Raw genomic sequence first — 21,055 nt, forward strand, 5'->3', positions numbered from 1 at the left:
TAATCCAAACCTACAGTACTTTCATAATTAATACAAGTGAGACATTGATTACCCATAAATTGAGTCTCATCAGAAGTATTCATATCATTTGAATGTTTTCAAATTTGTAACATTACAACCTAAAACCTTTAGGCGATAGATCTATACAGAGTGGAGAACAATTGTGAATTGGAAGGAACATTTTTAACGGTACAACGGGAAACATTTCTTTACAAACAAAATTTGAATACTGTTTCATGCATTAGTATTCGGCCCCCTTTTCTCTAATAACACTAATGATTATTATTTAGATGTATCAGAACACATCAAAGAAGGTGTTTAGTTAGATGAGACTAAAACTGATCTTATTGCTCTACATGTAAAACCCTTCACATTAACGCTAAACACCATGAACAGGGTGAAACGTGGTGGCAGCATCATTCTGTGGGGATGCAAGATTAATTGAGAAGCAGCTAAGAGGCCGATGGTACCTCTGCCAGACCAGAACTATTACTATTGTACTCTACAAATATCATTTATGAATTTGAGTAAAGAAAATATGCAACATTGCCTTTTAAAGCTTTTACTCACTGACTTTAAAAGGTCCTCTACAGAACATTATCTACCTCAAAGTCCAGATACTCATCTCGCTGCCGGTACTCTTCCAGCTCCCGTCCTTTGACTTTGCGGTCAGGAGGAAAAGAGCGCAGTTCGGCAAGCTCGGTTGAGATGGCCCTGAACCGAGCTTCATGAGATCTCATCTGCTCCTCCTAAAAGCACAAGGTCAAAACAAAAAACATTTCAGCTGTGAAGGCAAACATAAGCATCTGCTCATTTGAATTTAGATAGTTCCTTCATATGTTTTTCATAATTGTTTTCAATGGCAAAAAAAGTTTAGGCAACAACATTCAGAATCTGAGTAGAACTTAGATTGTGGATTAAAAAGCAGTGCTGCCAAAACTCTGTTCAGGATAACTTTGGATTCTTAAGCAACAGAAAACTGTACTCGTTCTTTGTCGTACTCGTGCTTGTCGTCTTCCATCTATCCAATAACTGGTCTAAGCAGAGTCGCCCAGACTTTCCTCTTCCCAGACACCTCCTCCACCACCTCTGTTGGAAGCCCGAGGCATTTCCAGGCCAGCCGAGAGACATAGTCCCTCCAGTGTGTCCTAAGCTGTCCCCTGGGCCTCCTCCTGGTGGGATATGCCTGGAACGCCTCCCAGGATTAGGCGTCAAGGTGGCAAGCTGAAATAGATGCCTGAGCCACCACAGCTGACTCCTCTCAATATGGAGGAGCAGCGACTCTACTCCGAGCTCCTCCTGAATGGCTCCTCATCCTATCTCTAAGGGAGTGCCTGACCACCCTGCGGAGGAGGCTCATTTAGCTGCTTGTATTCGGAATCTCTTTCTTTTGGCCATGACCCAAAGTTCATGCACACACGTGAGGGTAGGACCGTAGAGCGACCGGTAAATCGAGAGCTTCGCCTTTGGGGTCAGCTCTCTCTTCACCATAACAGACTGGCACAGCATTCTCATTACCGCAGTGGTCCGTCTTTCAATATGCCACTCCATTCTCCCCTCACTCGTGAACAAGACCCAGAGATACTTAAACTCCTCTATTTGAGGGGGCTAGCAGGACCATGTCATTTGCAAAAAGGCGAGTTGAAATTCACTGGTCCCCAAACCAGACCTCTTCCGGCCCTTGGCTGCGCCTAAAATTCCTGCCCATGAAAGTTATGAACCAGATCGGTCACAAAGGGCAGCCATGTCCAACATGCACCAGGAACAGGACCGACGTAATGCCGGCAATGTGAACCAAACTCTTGCTCTGCTTGTACAGAGACCGGATGCCCCCTAATATAGGGCCATCGACTCCGTACTCCTGTAATGTTCCCCACAGGGAACCACAAGGGACACGGCTGATGCCTTCTCCAGGTTCACAAAACACATGTGGACCGACCGGTCATGCAAACTCCCATGAACCCTCGAGCACCCTGCAGAGGGTGCAGAGCCAGTCCAGTGTTGGCTGGACTATATGGGGTCAGCAGCTCCCCACCCCCACTGTAGACATTGTTGGTGAAGCACTGCTTCCCACTTCTGAGGTGCCAGAATCGCTTCGAGGCCGGTAGTCCTTCTCCATGCCTTCACCGAACTCCTCCCAAAGGCGAGCTGAAATCCACTGGTCCCCAAACCAGACCTCCTCCGGCCCTTGGCTGGACTATATGGGGTCAGGAGCTCCCCACCCCCACTGTAGACATTGTTGGTAAAACACTGCTTCCCACTTCTGAGGTGCCAGAATCGCTTCGAGGCCGGTAGTTCTTTTCCATGGCCTCACCGAACTCCTCCCAGGCCCGAGTTCTTGCCTCTGCTACTGCCTGGGCCATGGCACACTTGGCCTCAGGGTACCCATAAGCTGCCTCAGGAGTCCAAAAAGCCAACCAGAACCAACTGGACTCATTCTTCAGCATTACAGCATCCCTTACTGCCTGTGTCCACCACAATGATCGAGGACTGCCACCACGACAGACACCGCAGACCTTATGGCCACAGCTACGGGCAGCACCATCGACAATATAGGTGGAGAACATAGTCCACTCCAACTCTATGTCTCCAACCTACCCCAGAATATGGTCAAAGCTCTTCCGGAGGTGGGAGTTGAATACAACCCTGGCCAGCAGACCCTCAGTATACGCTTGGGCCTGCCAAGACTGTCTGGCTTCCTCATGTTCCAGCGGATCCAACTCACCACCAGGTGATGATCAATGGACAGCTAAGCCCTCTCTTCACCCGAGTGTTCAAGACATGTGGCCGAAGGTCCGAAGATATGACTACAAAGTTGATCATCAACCTCCTGCCTAGGGTGTTCCAGTGCCAAGTACATTGATGAACACCCTGATGCTTGAACTTGGTGTTAATTTTGGACAATCCGTGCTCTCAATCACATGCCTCCAGGAGTCACTATCATTTCGCATGTGGGTGTTGAAGTTCCTCAGCAGAATGATGGAATCCTTGAGAGAGGCACTGTCCAGCACCCCTGACAGGGCACCAAGAAGGCCAGGTACTCCGCACCGCTGCTCGACCCGTAGGCTAAAAACAGCAGTCAGAGACCTCTCCCCGACCCTGAAGGCACAGGAATGCCACCCTCTCATCCACCGGGGTAAATCCCAACACGAGGCAGCTGAGCTGGGGGGCAACAAGCAAACTCACCCCAGCCTGCCGCCTCTCCCTGCGCCACTCCAGAGATGAAGAACCCATGCTGTACGTGGACGTGAGCCCCACTATTTCTGACCTCCCGCACAACCCCCCACCGATGTGACATTCCACATCCCTAGAGCCAGTTTAGGCATCTGGAGATCGGGTCATCGAGATCTCCGCCTTTGACTGCCCCCCGATCCTCTTAGCACCTGTCCCCCATGGTTCCCCCCAACAGGTGGTAGGCACACTGGGGGCTGGCCTCGCATCTCTCGTTCAGACTTGGCCCGGTTGAGTCCTGAGTAACCCAGCAACCAGGCGCTCGACAATGAGTCCCAACCCCATAAAGCTGACAGGTGTATTCTGTTCTAAAGGGTGACAATAGTAGCACAAATGTTCCTATCATGCCTTAATCCTAGTGTTAAAGGCCTGTGGTGTAAGTGTTATGATCGGTGGTTGTTTCAGATGGCCAAGCAAAACTATAGTTCTGCTAGTGCCCGAATAAGAGCAAGAAAAATGGCTAGCAGCACCTTTCGCCTTTGCTTGGCATGTCAGACCTACTACATCATGGGTTATGACCTGGATGCCATCTGCGAGGGCTGCCTTGCACCTGACCACGTGTGTCTGGCCTGATCCCTGCAGCCGATCTGGCCTTCCTGCAGGCGCCTCCCTCTGGAGAAGAAGCAACAGCGACTTGCCATCTTCTCTCAGCTAGAAGGGGAATTACCCATAGCAGAATACTACCCACTAGGTGTAGCGTTAGATGTCTTCGGTGATATCCGTGAATCGGATGATTCCGCTTTTAAGGCGGGAAGTTGTAGCATTCATGCTCCCCTCCTTCGGAAAGAGAAACCGGAGGTAGGTGCACCATCAGCCCATGGTCAGGGCCTCCTGATGGACCACTTCTGGCAAAGGGCGTGCTTGTTAGCATCCTGCCGGACATCATAGCCAAAGTAGCTAGTTCTAAAGATGTCTCTGTTCCTGCACTGCTAGGCCCACCTCCCACAGATGACCATGCAGGGAAATTCGCCTCGGTGCATCTCAGTTGAAGAGACCTGGTCTGGCCCTGCTTCCTGGCGGTCATGGTGTACAGTACAGACCAAACGTTTGGACACACCTTGTCATTCAAAGAGTTGTCTTTATTTACATGACTATGAATATTGTAGCTTCACACTGAAGGCATCAAAACCATGAATTAACACATGTGGAATTATATACTGAACAAAAAAGTGTGAAACAACTGAAAATATGTCTTATATTATAGGTTCTTCAAAGTAGCCACCTTTTGCTTTGATTACTGCTACGCACACTCTTGGCATTCTGTTGATGAGCTTCAAGAGGTACTCACCTGAAATGGTTTTCACTTCAAAGGTGTGCCCTGTCAGGTTTAATAAGTGGGATTTCAAGCCTTATAAATGGGGTTGGGACCATCAGTTGTATTGTGCAGGAGGTGGATACAGTACACAGCTGATAGTCCTACTGAATAGACTGTTAGAATTTGTATTATGGCAAGAAAAAAGCAGCTAAGTAAAGAAAAACGAGTGGCCATCATTACTTTAAGAAATGAAGGTCAGTCAGTCCGAACAATTGGGAAAACTTTGAAAGTGTCCCCAAGTGCAGTCGCAAAAACCATCAAGCGTTACAAAGAAACTGGCTCACATGAGGATAGCCCCAGGAAAGGAAGACCAAGAGTCACTTCTGCTGCGGACAATAAGTTCATCTGAGTCACCAGCCTCAGAAATCGCAGGTTAACAGCAGCTCAGATTAGAGAACAGGTCGATGCCACACAGAGTTCTAGCAGCAGACACATCTCTAGAACAACTGTTAAGAGGAGACTGTGTGAATCAGGCCTTCATGGTAAAATAGCTGCTAGGAAACCACTGCTGAGGACAGACAACAAGCAGAAGAGACTTGTTTGGGCTAAAGAACACAAAGAATAGACATTAGACCAGTTGAAATCTGTGCTTTGGTGTGATGAGTCCAAGTTTGAGATCTTTGGTTCCAATCACCGAGTCTTTGTGCGACGCAGAAGAGGAGAACGGATGGACTCTACATGCCTGGTTCCCACCGTGAAGCATGGAGGAGGAGGTGTGATGGTGTGGGGGTGCTTTGCTGGTGACACTGTTGGGGATTTATTCAAAATTGAAGGCATACTGAACCAGCATGGCTACCACAGCATCTTGCAGCGGCATGCTATTCCATCCGGTTTGCGTTTAGTTGGACCATCATTTATTTTTCAACAGGACAATGACCCCAAACACACCTCCAGGCTGTGTAAGGGCTATTTGACCAAAAAGGAGAGTGATGGGGTGCTGCGCCAGATGACCTGGCCTCCACAGTCACCGGACCTGAACCCAATCGAGATGGTTTGGGGTGAGCTGGACCGCAGAGTGAAGGCAAAAGGGCCAACAAATGCTAAGCCTCTCTGGGAACTCCTTCAAGACTGTTGGAAAACCATTTCAGGTGAAGCTCATCAACAGAATGCCAAGAGTGTGCGGAGCAGTAATCAAAGCAAAAGTTGGCTACTTTGAAGAACCTAGAATATAAGACATATTTTCAGTTGTTTCACACTTTTTTGTTCAGTATATAATTCCAAATGTGTTAATTCATAGTTTTGATGCCTTCAGTGTGAAGCTACAATATTCATAGTCATGAAAATAAAGACAACTCTTTGAATGAGAAGGTGTGTCCCAACGTTTGGTCTGTACTGTACCTGTCGGGAATGGCGGCCGAGTCCCTGCAGCTAAGGGCGCCAATCTCCACCTTCTCACCCATCATGAGGGTGGAATCCCTAACGGATCAGGGCTTCCCTCCCGTTCCTGCACTGGAGCCTGGTGCTCAGGGGTCAGGTCGACCCAGCACGTCGGATGACAGCTGTTGCCACCCTTCCCCAGCATTCAGATCGCAGCTAGGCTAAATGATTGCTCCCATGAGTGTGGCACTCAGGCTGCAGCAGCGACCAACAACATTGCTTTCCTCGCCTACGCCATCTCAAAGAAGGCTTGAGAATAGGACCTCCCACCAGAAGACGCAGGACTGTAATTTTGGCGACACCATTTTGACTAGTTTTAGTTCCACCTGCCATGCTCATCAGATGCTAACAGCTAATAAAATTAACAGTACCTCTGAAAGTTTTGACATTGTTCCTGGTAGCAATGGTCGGCTGAACTTCTTCTGGGAGCCAATAGCTGCTGGGAAGGGAGGAGATGAGAACATGGCGGCCACTGTGTTTATACGTGTGATCCAAGACTGCATCTGCTCAGCGTTCCTGTCATGGATAAATCACACAGTACTTATTAATACAAAATACTCACAAACACATTGGTTGGTACAAACTCTGTGATATTTGTTACTAGCTTCAGCTCTTGTCTACACTACAGTATCAAAGAAATGATAAATTATCAGAAATGCAGCCCTGCTGTTGACAAAGAACTGATTTTAGATCCAATTAAAGCCTGAGAGAACAAGCTCTGTTTTACACTAACAGACCCATTAGGGTCTTGTGAGGAATATCAGCTTCAATCAGACAGCCTTGCAGGAGAGATGGAGAGAAGATGGAAATGAAGAGACAAAGAAAAAGAGAGACTCAGAGAGGAGTTCAGGTATCTGGGACAAATACAAGCTGCAAACTGGAGCACAAAGCCTGTCCTCCTGGGGCTGAAACATGTGTCCAATTATGTGCCACTTCCTGGACCCTGCTGAGTACACCTCCACCTTCACTGCATGGGCAATGTAGCATGAGTGTCCAACAACAATCCGAATGAATTCTGATTAGCAACAGATAATTGCCAGATTAGGTAATTTTTTCTAAGATAAATTAAGCTATATTGAGGTTTGAACATGAATCAGTTTTAATAATCTAAAGAAAGAAATAAGGAATTATTGACCTTTTTGATTGATTGACCTCTATCACATACAGGTCCTTCTCAAAATATTAGCATATTGTGATAAAGTTAATTATTTTCCATAATGTCATGATGAAAATTTAACATTCATATATTTTAGATTCATTGCACACTAACTGAAATATTTCAGGTCTTTTATTATCTTAATACGGATGATTTTGGCATACAGCTCATGAAAACCCAAAATTCCTATCTCACAAAATTAGCATATCATTAAAAGGGTCTCTAAACGAGCTATGAACCTAATCATCTGACTCAACGAGTTAACTCTAAACACCTGCAAAAGATTCCTGAGGCCTTTAAAACTCCCAGCCTGGTTCATCACTCAAAACCCCAATCATGGGTAAGACTGCCGACATGACTGCTGTCCAGAAGGCCACTATTGACACCCTCAAGCAAGAGGGTAAGACACAGAAAGAAATTTCTGAACGAATAGGCTGTTCCCAGAGTGCTGTATCAAGGCACCTCAGTGGGAAGTCTGTGGGAAGGAAAAAGTGTGACAGAAAACGCTGCACAACGAGAAGAGGTGACCGGACCCTGAGGAAGATTGTGGAGAAGGGCCGATTCCAGACCTTGGGGGACCTGCGGAAGCAGTGGACTGAGTCTGGAGTAGAAACATCCAGAGCCACCGTGCACAGGCGTGTGCAGGAAATGGGCTACAGGTGCCGCATTCCCCAGGTCAAGCCACTTTTGAACCAGAAACAGCGGCAGAAGCGCCTGACCTGGGCTACAGAGAAGCAGCACTGGACTGTTGCTCAGTGGTCCAAAGTACTTTTTTCGGATGAAAGCAAATTCTGCATGTCATTCGGAAATCAAGGTGCCAGAGTCTGGAGGAAGACTGGGGAGAAGGAAATGCCAAAATGCCAGAAGTCCAGTGTCAAGTACCCACAGTCAGTGATGATCTGGGGTGCCGTGTCAGCTGCTGGTGTTGGTCCACTGTGTTTATCAAGGGCAGGGTCAATGCAGCTAGCTATCAGGAGATTTTGGAGCACTTCATGCTTCCATCTGCTGAAAAGCTTTATGGAGATGAAGATTTCATTTTTCAGCACGACCTGGCACCTGCTCACAGTGCCAAAACCACTGGTAAATGGTTTACTGACCATGGTATCACTGTGCTCAATTGGCCTGCCAACTCTCCTGACCTGAACCCCATAGAGAATCTGTGGGATATTGTGAAGAGAACGTTGAGAGACTCAAGACCCAACACTCTGGATGAGCTAAAGGCCGCTATCGAAGCATCCTGGGCCTCCATAAGACCTCAGCAGTGCCACAGGCTGATTGCCTCCATGCCACGCCGCATTGAAGCAGTAATTTCTGCAAAAGGATTCCCGACCAAGTATTGAGTGCATAACTGTACATGATTATTTGAAGGTTGACGTTTTTTGTATTAAAAACACTTTTCTTTTATTGGTCGGATGAAATATGCTAATTTTGTGAGATAGGAATTTTGGGTTTTCATGAGCTGTATGCCAAAATCATCCGTATTAAGACAATAAAAGACCTGAAATATTTCAGTTAGTGTGCAATGAATCTAAAATACATGAATGTTAAATTTTCATCATGACATTATGGAAAATAATTAACTTTATCAGAATATGCTAATATTTTGAGAAGGACCTGTATAAAAGAAGAAAGACAAATTCTGTTTATTCCTCATGGTTAAGATTAATATAGATTCGATACTAAATTGATAATTCAACTTATATTCTTACATTTATTAAAAGTTTATAATTTTCTTAGTAGCTTAAAGAAAGTTTTATGATCAAACATTGATTCTCGACTCTACTTTGATCTGAGTGGTGGTTTCAGTACCAGAATAACCTAGAAGGGCTAAAAGGGCCTCGTGGTCTGAAATTTAGCCATAAATCACTCACAAAACCAAACCGATTCTGCAGGTTGTGCAGTTCTGACCCCTCGTCTCTCTGCTTCACTGACGATGAAATCTCGACACAAATAGCTACATGAACCGACCAGAAGATTGACCAGAAGGCCCGCAGGTTATCAGTTCTGGGCAACATTATTAAACAGCTGGGAGGTACCTCACTTTGGATTTGGAACCATGTTGGATACGATATAGGAAGTGAGCGTAAAGTGACCCTGATGACACGTCCAAAGTCTCTCCAAAAACTGGAATCTTGCACTATCTTACACAGAAATAGACATATCCTGCAAACACAAACATTTATCAGCAAATGTTCTAAAAGGGTTATCTGATCTCTTTTGCCCAGGACTTGGTTGGGCAAAATCTTGATTGATTCTAAGGTTCACTCAAACGCTTTTGGGGGGAGGAGATATCACAAGGGCTTTGGAAGCCATTCAGAGTTGGACTTAGGGTAACATGAAGCCACATCATTTTAGACAGCCAATTAGAATCTAATTAATGTAAAACACCTTTAAAAGGATTTTAACAATCTACCACTGTAGTTAAAATACTATCTCATGAAGGTGGCTGTTCTCGCATTACTATTTTTCTAAAACATGTAATCAGTCCATTGAATAAAAGATGGCTTCAGTCAACAATCCTTTTTTTTTAAAGTTATGACTAATTACAGATTATTTCAAAGCCTTCTCAATTTCTACACTCGCAAAATAAGATTGCTTCTATTAGGACTTAATTATCAGTGCACAGGATTTCAGACAAAAACCTCTTGAGCATAATAACTAATGAAGTCATATATTTTCTCACATTTGATTAGATCTAGAGTCCAGCAAGGACCTTTTGAAGGGACCTGGAGTAAAGCTGATAGTTCAGACCTGAAGTATTTGTGTGCACTTCACTTTCCATACTGCCATCTATTAAACACAGTTTAGACTCCAAGGGTCCAGTATTATTTGAAAAATGCCACTGTTTTCGGGTCTGTTTTTAGGGTTCTAACAGTTTCATGTGTCTAAACAATTTCTTTATGGAGGAGTCCCGAATGCATCCTTCAACAACAGCTCCATAAACGTCCTACAACAGATTGCTTAACACCCCACCCCCCTCTCATGGATCGTCAGGGAGTCTGGGATTACATGAATGATGGTTGGCTCTAACCTGAAAGACCAGATGGTTTATTACACAGAACCATCTGGGAAGAACTTGTTGAACTGTGATTGGAAAATGAAAAAAAAAAAAACTACTTGGCAGATGATTAGATATTTCCATCACTGTCATTTCCATAATATCAATATGTTAACATCTTGCTATAGCCAGTCAAGTTCTAAAACAAGATATGACAGAGAAATCATCTGGGATAAAGGTGACTCCTCTAAAGCGACATAAATGATGCTGTAAGCACTTACAGATATTCTGAAAGAGTTTACTTAAGACCAGTCTGTAGACAGTTTGGTCCAACACATTCAAATCATAGTTACAGCCTTGAGATGTTGGTGTTACAGTTCGTATTTACTCAATGATTTCAAACCGGTATATTAACCATTAATGAAGTGCCCTCCATGCTTATTAGCATATCATTAGAGATCTGCAACAAGCCTTAAAATAGATTTATCTTTTTGTTATTTCACACAAATGTTTGTAAACAGATCTAACTTTTGTTAAGCGCATTTATTCAATGGGAAAAATATCCAACACAGAAAAAAAACGTTATTTCTTTGAACAACCTCTTTCTGCCAATAGCACGGCAGTAAGCCTTTCACAGAGCACAAGCTTACAGAGAAAGGGATCTCGGACCATTCCTCTCTGCACAAACTATCTGGATCATCCAAAGTTCTCCCTTATGCTCTCCTGTCTTCAGCTCACCCCACAACTTCTCTATAGGATCTAGGTAGAAGGATCTTGGGAAGAAGGTTGATTTACTGTCCAGAGAACCATTTCTGGATTGTTTCGGCCATATTTTCTGAATCTATATCTTGCTAAATGTCCCAGTGATTACCTATTTTTAGATTACTGGAGAATACTTTTTTCTTTCAAAATCTTATGGTATTTTAAAGAGTTAATGATGCTAGGTGCTCTAACAACATTCATGAGATCTTTGGAAGAGAAACCGGCCCACAGCATTACAGATCCTCCACCTTACCTAACAATGAGAATGAGGTGCTTTTTCCATATGCTCACCCTTACCTGAATCTCAATGCCAAAAACCTCTATCTGAAAGCAGTTCCACTTATAGTTTCAGAATAGTTTGGCAAAATTCATGTTTACTCTTCTGATGGCAGAACAGGAAAGGCTTCTTTCCATTTTTATTATCTGACAGTAAGTAGAAAGTGTGTTACAAAGTACAACATATCAACAGTACACAGTCTCAGTCTGACCTCCACTTTGCCTTCTTGGTAAATGGATTTGAATACATGCCACCTCCACAGTTCTAAGTGTTGCAAAAAATTATACCTAAGAACTGGAAGAATAAACAAAATTTAAATACAATTTATTTGATCTTTCTGCTCTCGGTGGAGGAGGACACTTTTTCTGTCTCCCGCACCCCTCCCATATCTGCCCTGCTTCAGCTCTGTGTCTTGTCTTTCTTTTTTGAGCCTCTTTTTGCATATCTTCCAAAATTCTGAGTTATGGATTTGGTCAGCTGGTCTCTCAATGCAATTGATAAAATTTTCTCGACGAGAACACAGGGTGAAGGGGGACTATCTTGTCCAGACGGGACGTTTTTCTCTGGATACACAATGGACTCCTGGCAGAAGTGGAGGATTGTGTGTCTGTCGATAATGTCGGTCGAGGATGTGGAAGATGTGTATATAATTGGATGTTTGATATCAGGATTTCTGCTTTTTGGAGTTGGTGGTTACCTGGCATATCGAGAAATTTGGAAAACGTCAGCCGCTGTTCTGGCAATTGTGAGGCTGCCTGGCATGTATGATGGGATCTGCAGAGCGATCAACACTCAGACTGAGATGTTACGTGAGCTGAATCGCAGACTGGATGTGATTCTTACACAGGATCGCAGGCAGGTTGCGGTTCCTGGACTCAGGGCTGAAATGGGATAAACCTTGGAGAAAGTTGTTCGCTCGGATCTGGTGGAAAGGACCTGGAATTTGGCTGTTTGGATTCGCCTTTGAGAAGCACCAGCGAGACTCTCAAGGCTGACAGAAAATTAAGAGTCAGCTTAACCCAAATAATTGTTGTTTTTCTGAATCTGGCTCCCCTGCACGGCCTTGATGGCCCTGAGGACATCTGTAGAGCTGTGTGGCCGGTTGATGAACATTCCAACGTACCATCAAGGACAATGGTCTCTGTGACAGTGCTTCATGGACTTACTTGCACACACACACATGCTCAAGATAAACATATGCACCCCTCACACCGCCTTCACCGTTCCCGGCATGATGTTGTTTTGCATATGTGTTGCTTCTTTGTGCTGAGGTTTTTTGCAATCTCAAACTGTATCCTGCTAAGGATAAAGGGTGAAATGTGATTTTTTTCCCTCTACTTACCTAATGTGGCCTCTTTTCTCATCTAGCAAAGGCATCGCCTGTGAGTGGGCACCAAAGCCTCGGTGACCCGTCCCCCCCTTGTCTTGTGCCATGATGTATGTTTGGATGGGTTGCACTGGAATTCTAATTTCCCCTTGGGGATCAATAAAGTATCTTTGAATTGAATTGAATTTAGAAATGCATTACAAGGCATGGCGCTGGTGGTATAGGGGTTAAACGCGCGACCATGTGCAGAGGCTATAGTCCTCGATGCGGCTGTCCCGGGTTTGAATCCTGGACCCGGCAACCTTTGCCGAATGTCTCTCCCTCTCTTTGCCCTCTTTCCTGTCTACCCACTGTCGAAAAATGAAAAAGAAAGGCCTCTAGTGCTGCGAAAAAAAAAAAAAAGTATTACAAGATGTGGGGCTGCACGGTGGCGCAGTTGGTAGCATTGTTGCCTTGCAGCTCGACTCATTCACACTGCCCTTAGGTGTGTGAATGAGTGTGTGCATGGTTGTTTGTGGTGAATGAGTGTGTGCATGGTTGTTGGCGACCTGTCCAGGGTGTACCTCGCCTCCCGCCCATAGACTGCTGAAGATAGGCACCAGCTTCCCCGCGACCCACTATGGAAGAAGCGGTAGAAAATGACTGACTGACTAATTACAAGATGTTGTTCATATGGACAGAATATCCGTTACTATGAAAAACCAACAGAATAAGTTTGAATTTGTGGTGTGGTGGGGGTGCTGTGGCCTGCTTTGGCTCCTAATGGGGTGGCTGTCTGTGCGGTGGGTGGGAGTGCCTCCCCGGCATCCCCTTGCACTGTGGGTGGGCCAGAGGTCGTAATGGCCCGGGGTTGTTGGGCTGGGGGTGTGGTGGCATGAGTGAGGTAGAATAGGGTCTGGGGTCAGAAGGGTGGTTAAGGGATTTGGGCTATACCCAGGTGGACAGTGGGGGTTTGGATGGAGGATGTAACTGCCAGGGGCCTATGTGGTGCCTGGGGTCCTGGCAGGTCTCTGGGTCCTGTGCTGGCTGGCCCAAGTTCTCCTGGACTGCTTTCGCATGGGGGCCAACAACTCTGTGGGGACTCCACTCTGGCGTCTTTGAGGATCTCTAGGGTGGCCCTAGCGCTGTATTGGTGTGGGTGGACAAGAGGAGGCCAGTTGGGGAGCTGACTTCCAGGGGGATTCGTGGTGGCCCCCTACTCCCTAATATATACAACACCTATTGCAACTGCATGACGTTGTTTTGCCCGGTCTAAAAAACTCTGTGTGAAAGCAAATAATGCAATATGACTGTCTTAAGATATCCTTTTTGCAGACCACAAACTGCCCTTGCACATGTTGGCAACCAGTTTCTCTATATGGTATGCCTGAAATGCCAAGACAGGACACGCGAAAAATAAAATTAAATAAATAAAAAGCCTAAATCATATTAGACGTTATAGGTCAGGTAAAGAAACCAAGTTGCTTGGCTTTGCAGGTGCAAGGGTTGAAGAGGAAACTGAGCATCTGTCCATTCTGTTGCTGTTCAATATAAATGTCATGATGTATTGTGTTTGTCTCCATTCCAGCTCAGTGAGCAACACAAACAGGGCATAATGCGACTCACGGTGCCTGGAAGAGATACACCCTCCAATCAGCAGTCCGCAGGTAGAAGACGTTGGGTCTCTTGCTGTAGTCTGATGCCTTCATTGCCAGAGAATGATGGATGGACACTGCCTTCTTCAGGTCTTCATCCGAGAGCTGCTTATCAGGCCGGTACTCCCCCTGAGATTACAAGGTTCAGCAGGAATTAATATCCCAACCATTAACAGGGATTGCTCTCTCAAGACAAGAGTCGTAGAGCTGGCTGGTAGCAAACATATGCAAGAATAATTTTGTCAAACTTTATAAGCCTGGCTTAGAGATTGATCTTGAGTAAAAGAAGACTTTGTATAATAGAACAGATTTTGCTTAAGCAAATGGAGATAATTGTTGAGCTATTGTTTTAGCACGAATATACCAAACGTTACCCATTGAATTACACTAAAATCTTAACACATTTATTTCATGTCTGAGGAAGAGGAACAAAAAGAACTATTAACGTTTGATCCTCAAATAAAAATTTATTTTCTAAAAATGTATTATACTACTTTGTGTTAGTCCGGCACAGAGTTCTGTAACCTGCGGCTCTAGAGCTACATTTGGCTGTTTGCCCCTCCAATGTGGCTCTTATAAAACCAAATGAGAAATGTTTTTAATTATAATAACGTTAACAGTGGTTTTAGCAGTTTTTCTGTGTTTTACGTATTTCTGCAGAGAATGTCTATAAAAGAAGGCCACCAAGGGTACAAGGCTTTTGAAAGTATTTTAATGTCTTTTAGCTTCAAACTATGTTTTTTTATACTGTTAAGTGGGCTACCAATGTTTCTTCATTTTCCATAATTATGGAAAAGGCTTACTCAGTCTATAAAATAAAGAGTTTTTGTATTCTTTATAAAATTTCATAATTCATTTTGTTCTAAATTTTTTTGTTTTTGTTTTTGTTTAATTTACTTAGCCTTTAAAGTAAAAGAAATCATTAAGTACATGTAAATATGTTTTTTTGTGGCTCAAGACGATTTTTATTTTGTAGCAGCAGGAGTCTTTAAATTAAAAGGTTTGCTGATCCCTGGTCTAGCACATAAATTGGAATCCCTGGAGCTGAAAAAGATATAAATACAAGGCAGTACTCAAGTATTCTGCATGTGTACCAAATGATGTCCAAATTGGTATATTCCTGCAGGGTGCATAAAAATGTGTTGTCTATTATAATCCAACTCAAAATTTTTTAAATTAGAAAGTTTAAAATAATCCAACTCATTCCTTTTCCCTTAGCTACTTTAAATTAGTATAGTCAAAATTGTCGTGAAGCGACATCTTTGGTTTTGTTGTGGTCTTGTGTTTTCTATTAGTTTGGAATTTTTCTAAGTTCTTTTAGTGGTTTCTTTTCTATTACTTGTTATGGTTTTCTTATGACTATTATTATATTTGTTGTATTCTAGTTCCCTTGTCTTCCTTGTAGTTTCTAGTTTAGTTTTCCATTTAGTATATCTGTGTTTATTTATGTTTTGGTATTTGTTTACTAGTTTATTTTCTCTGTTCCTCCTCGTCCTGGTTTCCTTTCTGTGGTTTAGGTTTTGTTTATTTACGGTCAGGGTTTCTTTATGGGTTCTTTGTTAATTATTAGGTTTTGGTGTTTCTTCTATTCCCTCTAGTTTCTCAGTTTTCTCAGTTAATGATTATTCTAGGTTCTTATGTCTCTTTTGGTTTATTATCTTCGTCTTTAGTTTTGCTTAGTTCTGTTTCCCTGAGTTTTGTTATTTATAGTTTTGTTTTTATAGTCAGGTTCCTTTGTTTATGTTATTGTCTAGCTTCCCTCATGTTCCCTTTGTATTCTAGTTCGGTCACTTTAGCAACCATCCAGATTCCCTCAGTTCTCTATAGCCTGGTCCACACCTGATTTCCATTCTCATCTGATTACCTGCCTCAGTATCTCATTGGTCCATTCTACACTTCCCTCTCTTCATAAGCTCTCTGTTTTTGTTTGTTCTTCGCTGGTCCTTGGTTCGTTCACCTATCCTCGTCTAAAGCTTTGACTACTATGTTCCTGCAGAGTCAACTCTGTAAGTTTTTGGAGTTTCGACTTGTGTTTTTGTACCTGCAGTGATTTTTGCTACGTTCTTGCTACGTTTGGAAAACCTTTTGATCTTATCTTTGAATAAAAGAAGAAGACTCTTTTAAACATGCAGCTGCCGAGCTCTTGTCTGTGCTTTGGTCACTCTAAACCTCAGAACGTGACAATAATGACTGTATTAACATTTATATAGAGTAAATTTGACAAAGGTTCCTTTAGAAGGTTTTATTTTATACTGTCGATCGTTACAACTTTTATTTTACTGCTAATTGGAAACATTTATCTATAGTGACATTATGTAATAGTTTATTTTTCTGGACACCAAAGCTCAAGGGGGGTGCAGCTTTTCTTTCCGTTTGGGAGCAGCAGCAGCAGGCCGTTCTGCTGTCAGAGGTCGCCTGTTATTGGAGCCAGACTCTTTACCTCGTATGGGTCCCCTGCTTGCTTCCAGAACCTAGATGCAGGTCCGTAATGCCATAAGATTAAAAAAAAGAAGTACACGCAGCTACTGTGCTACATGCTTTGGTTGTTCCTGATGGCCTTTTTTCCAGACAGGAACCACATCTTCACCTTCTGTTATAAATATGTTGCTGGAATGAAAATCCATCAGGAAGCTTACATAGAAGCAATCAAATGTTTTTAACAGGATGAATAATGCACATTGAACAGTGGCATTTGCAAAACGCTTTTTATCACATCTTTTACACTATTTACATGAAACAAGGCAACATATCGTCAACTGCCTAAAATAATGGCCTAAGTAATTTTTTGTCAAGAATAATTTTTTTGCCAAAATCATCTCCACATGATGCTAGCCACCTCTTGTAAAATTGTCTAAATTCTCAGTTGAGGAGGTCATGCAGGTCCATGCCGGTTGTATAATGGCCTACGACAAGAGTTTGACTTAGACAATTTTACAGGCTTTTCAAAATGGCGACCGCTTCAGAAAAAAACAAAATCTGCTCAGCTACTAAAGCTATTTCCATAATTCAGGGCTCATCCCTATTAGTAGGTGACAAGGATTACCACAATATTATGGAAGCAAATCGTTACCATATTTCAAATGAAAAAGCATTTTCAGAAATGCTTTTTCATTTTAAGAATGTGGCTGCATTGTTTGACTCATAAATGAAATTAGTTATCAATAATCCTATTTGCATTTTAATTTTCTTCTTCAAGACTGCTCATTCTTTCACTTAATTAAAATGAAAAAGAAAAAGACATTTGAGATTTATTTTTCAAAATGTACCCCAGCAAATAGATACCAAAATTCAATTTGAAATGTAAAATTTGAAAATGAAAAAGCATTTCCAGAAATGCTTTTTCATTTTAAGAATGTGGCTGCGTTATTTGACCCATAAATAAAATTAGTAATCAATCATCCTATTTGCATTTGCATTTTCTTCTTCATGACTACACATTTTATGCCATAATCAAAAAGAAAACAAAGCAGACATTGCTTTTTCGTTTTCGTGGTCTGCCCGCAAAGTACTGCCCAGAACTCGAAAACGAAAAAGCATTCCGAGCTGCGGGCGCAGAAGAGTGACGTCAGCAGCCGCTCTTCCTCAGCTCCCTGCTGACCGAGCTACCCATCATGTTCGGTGGGAGGCGCTGTGCACGTCTGCATTGCATTACATTGCAAACATGTCGAGAAATTGATTGAATTGCAGCAGGACCGAGCTCAATTTGTGGCAGTGACAGGCAGAACTGGTAGTTCCGGTGGCAGCTTCGGTGGCAGGCTGTGCCAGTTCCGCCACATCCTGCCACCGAAGCTGCCACCGGAACTGCCACAGCTTGCCGCACGGTGGCACGGGGATTCCGCGAGGATGCCAGAAGGTGCCAGACCGGCCGTAAAAGCTTGCCAATGCGGTTGCCGCTGTTTTTGTGGAAGCTGATGCTGATTATCGGCAAATGGGTTGTCATTATTGTTATAGCCTGTTACCTTTACATAATGATTTCATTATTGATTATTATTTAATAAACAGCTTTAGACCCATAACATAAGGTGATTGTATTTACTTGACATGGAAAATAAATTTGTTTGTGTGACGTGTTGAAAGGATGACGAAGATTTATTGCACAAACAGCCGGTTTATTATAGAGCATGAGCGGCTATTCTGAATCGTCACTCACAGAAAAATATAAATAAATGCTTAAAAACAAGCTGGATGTCCCAGGCCATGAGGCTGCCACAAGGATGCCACAGCCTGCCACCGGAACTACCAGTTCTGCCTGTCACTGCCACAAATTGAGCTCGGTCCTGCTGCAATTCAATCAATTTCTCGACATGTTTGCAATGTAATGCAATGCAGACGTGCACAGCGCCTCCTACCAAACAAGATGGGTAGCTCGGTCAGCAGGGAGCTGAGGAAGAGCGGCTGCTGACGTCACTCTTCTGCGCCCGCAGCTCGGAATGCTTTTTCGTTTTCGAGTTTTGGGCAGTACTTTGCGGGCAGACCACGAAAACGAAAAAGCAATGTCTGCTTTGTTTTCTTTTTGATTATGGCATAAAATGTGTAGTCATGAAGAAGAAAATGCAAATGCAAATAGGATGATTGATTACTAATTTTATTTATGGGTCAAATAACGCAGCCACATTCTTAAAATGAAAAAGCATTTCTGGAAATGCTTTTTCATTTTCAAATTTTACATTTCAAATTGAATTTTGGTATCTATTTGCTGGGGCATATTTTAAAAAATAAATCTCAAATGTCTTTTTCTTTTTCATTTTAATTAAGTGAAAGAATGAGCAGTCTTGAAGAAGAAATTAAAATGCAAATAGGATTATTGATAATTAATTTCATTTATGAGTCAAACAATGCAGCCACAATCTTAAAATGAAAAAGCATTTCTGAAATGCTTTTTCATTTGAAATATGGTAACGATTTGCTTCCATACAATATAGGCTAGACATTAAATATTGAATAGATATTTAGTATTTTCATTCCGTCTTTCAGTCAGCAATTGTCCACAAAGTAGCTTTTAAGAAAAAAGTGGAAGAGCTCTAGAACCTGTGGCTGTAACAAATAATCGTTTTCTTGTTAACTCTTTTCTTTGTTTTAAAAGATTGCTTCATCAACTGTTTTATTTTAATTTTCCAGATTATATGATCTAATTGAGAAAGATATGTAGCTTAATAAAAAGGACCATAAGAAATGGCTATGTCAACACTCATCTGTTGTTATTACCTTTTTGGGTGAACTTGTTAATGAATATATTTTGTGAAGTTTTTTTGTGTTTCCTGAAAAACGTAGACCATTATTTTAGGAAGGTGACGGAATACACTCCATACACTGTGTATATGAATGTAACCTTACTTTTTGGAGATACAGAATTAGCCCTTTAAAGATGGCATAAAAGGTCTTCCAGCCTCTCTTCCCTCTTGGTGCTTTAAAGACAAAACATGTTAATGCATTGGTTAATGACACAAATATAAGGGCAAAGACAGACAATGTTCATGTTTATAAAATATGTTCACAGTTATACTGCTCAGTCACTTTGTATACATACAGGGGTTGGACAATGAAACTGAAACACCTGGTTTTAGACCACAATATTTTATTAGTATGGTGTAGGGCCTCCTTTTGCGGCCAATACAGCGTCAATTCGTCTTGGGAATGACATATACAAGTCCTGCACAGTGGTCAGAGGGATTTTAAGCCATTCTTCTTGCAGGATAGTGGCCAGGTCACTACGTGATACTGGTGGAGGAAAACGTTTCCTGACTCGCTCCTCCAAAACACCCCAAAGTGGCTCAATAATATTTAGATCTGGTGACTGTGCAGGCCATGGGAGATGTTCAACTTCACTTTCATGTTCATCAAACCAATCTTTCACCAGTCTAGCTGTGTGTATTGGTGCATTGTCATCCTGATACACAGCACCGCCTTCAGGATACAATGTTTGAACCATTGGATGCACATGGTCCTCAAGAATGGTTCGGTAGTCCTTGGAAGTGACGCGCCCATCTAGCACAAGTATTGGGCCAAGGGAATGCCATGATATGGCACTGATCCACCCCCATGCTTCACTCTGGGCATGCAACAGTCTGGGTGGTACGCTTCTTTGGGGCTTCTCCACACCGTAACTCTACCGGATGTGGGGAAAACAGTAAAGGTGGACTCATCAGAGAACAATACATGTTTCACATTGTCCACAGCCCAAGATTTGCGCTCCTTGCACCATTGAAACCGACGTTTGGCATTGGCATGAGTGACCAAAGGTTTGGCTATAGCAGCCCGGCCGTGTATATTGACGCTGTGGAGCTCCCGACGGACAGTTCTGGTGGAAACAGGGGAGTTGAGGTGCACATTTAATTCTGCCCTGATTTGGGCAGCCGTGGTTTTATGTTTTTTGGATACAATCCGGGTTAACACCCGAACATCCCTTTCAGACAGCTTCCTCTTGCGTCCACAGTTAATCCTGTTGGATGTGGTTCGTCCTTCTTGGTGGTATGCTGACATTACCCTGGATACCGTGGCTCTTGATACATCACAAAGACTTGCTGTCTTGGTCACAGATGCGCCAGCAAGACGTGCACCAACAATTTGTCCTCTTTTGAACTCTGGTATGTCACCCATAATATTGTGTGCATTTCAATATTTTGAGCAAAACTGTGCTCTTACCCTGATAATTGAACCTTCACACTCTGCTCTTACTGGTGCAATGTGCAATCAATGAAGACTGGTTACCAGGCTGGTCCAATTTAGCCATGAAACCTCCCACACTAAAATGACAGGTGTTTCAGTTTCATTGTCCAACCCCTGTATATGTACCCTTTGAATAAGCACACTAAAAAGATAGTTGATTTGTATTTAAAAAATACATTGTAAGCAAACAGAAGTAACTCTGTAAGCAAAACAATACCTGATATAATTATTTAGGATTAAAAATATGCAGAAGTATTCATGCCCCTTGAACCTTTTCACATTTTATCATGTTTCAATTATAAACTTATTGTG

The 21,055-nt window shown here is 42.9% G+C and overlaps 1 protein-coding gene across 6 annotated transcripts in view; it reads right to left on the reverse strand.

Moving 5' to 3' along the window:
* The window catches only part of LOC124875096 (PH and SEC7 domain-containing protein 1-like), a 152,880-nt gene that overhangs the window by 5,757 nt on the left and 126,068 nt on the right, over positions 1-21,055 (reverse strand). For all 6 annotated transcript variants that reach the window (XM_047376930.1, XM_047376928.1, XM_047376929.1 and 3 more), the window contains 4 exons: positions 19,412-19,482; positions 14,049-14,206; positions 6,295-6,439; positions 606-749 (listed from right to left, as the gene is read on the reverse strand). In XM_047376930.1, the coding sequence (XP_047232886.1) occupies positions 606-749; positions 6,295-6,439; positions 14,049-14,206; positions 19,412-19,482 (518 nt within the window). The remainder of the gene's footprint in view (positions 1-605; positions 750-6,294; positions 6,440-14,048; positions 14,207-19,411; positions 19,483-21,055) is intronic.

The sequence above is a fragment of the Girardinichthys multiradiatus genome, chromosome 10 (genome assembly GCF_021462225.1).
Source record: "Girardinichthys multiradiatus isolate DD_20200921_A chromosome 10, DD_fGirMul_XY1, whole genome shotgun sequence".
NCBI classification, from domain to species: domain Eukaryota; kingdom Metazoa; phylum Chordata; class Actinopteri; order Cyprinodontiformes; family Goodeidae; genus Girardinichthys; species Girardinichthys multiradiatus.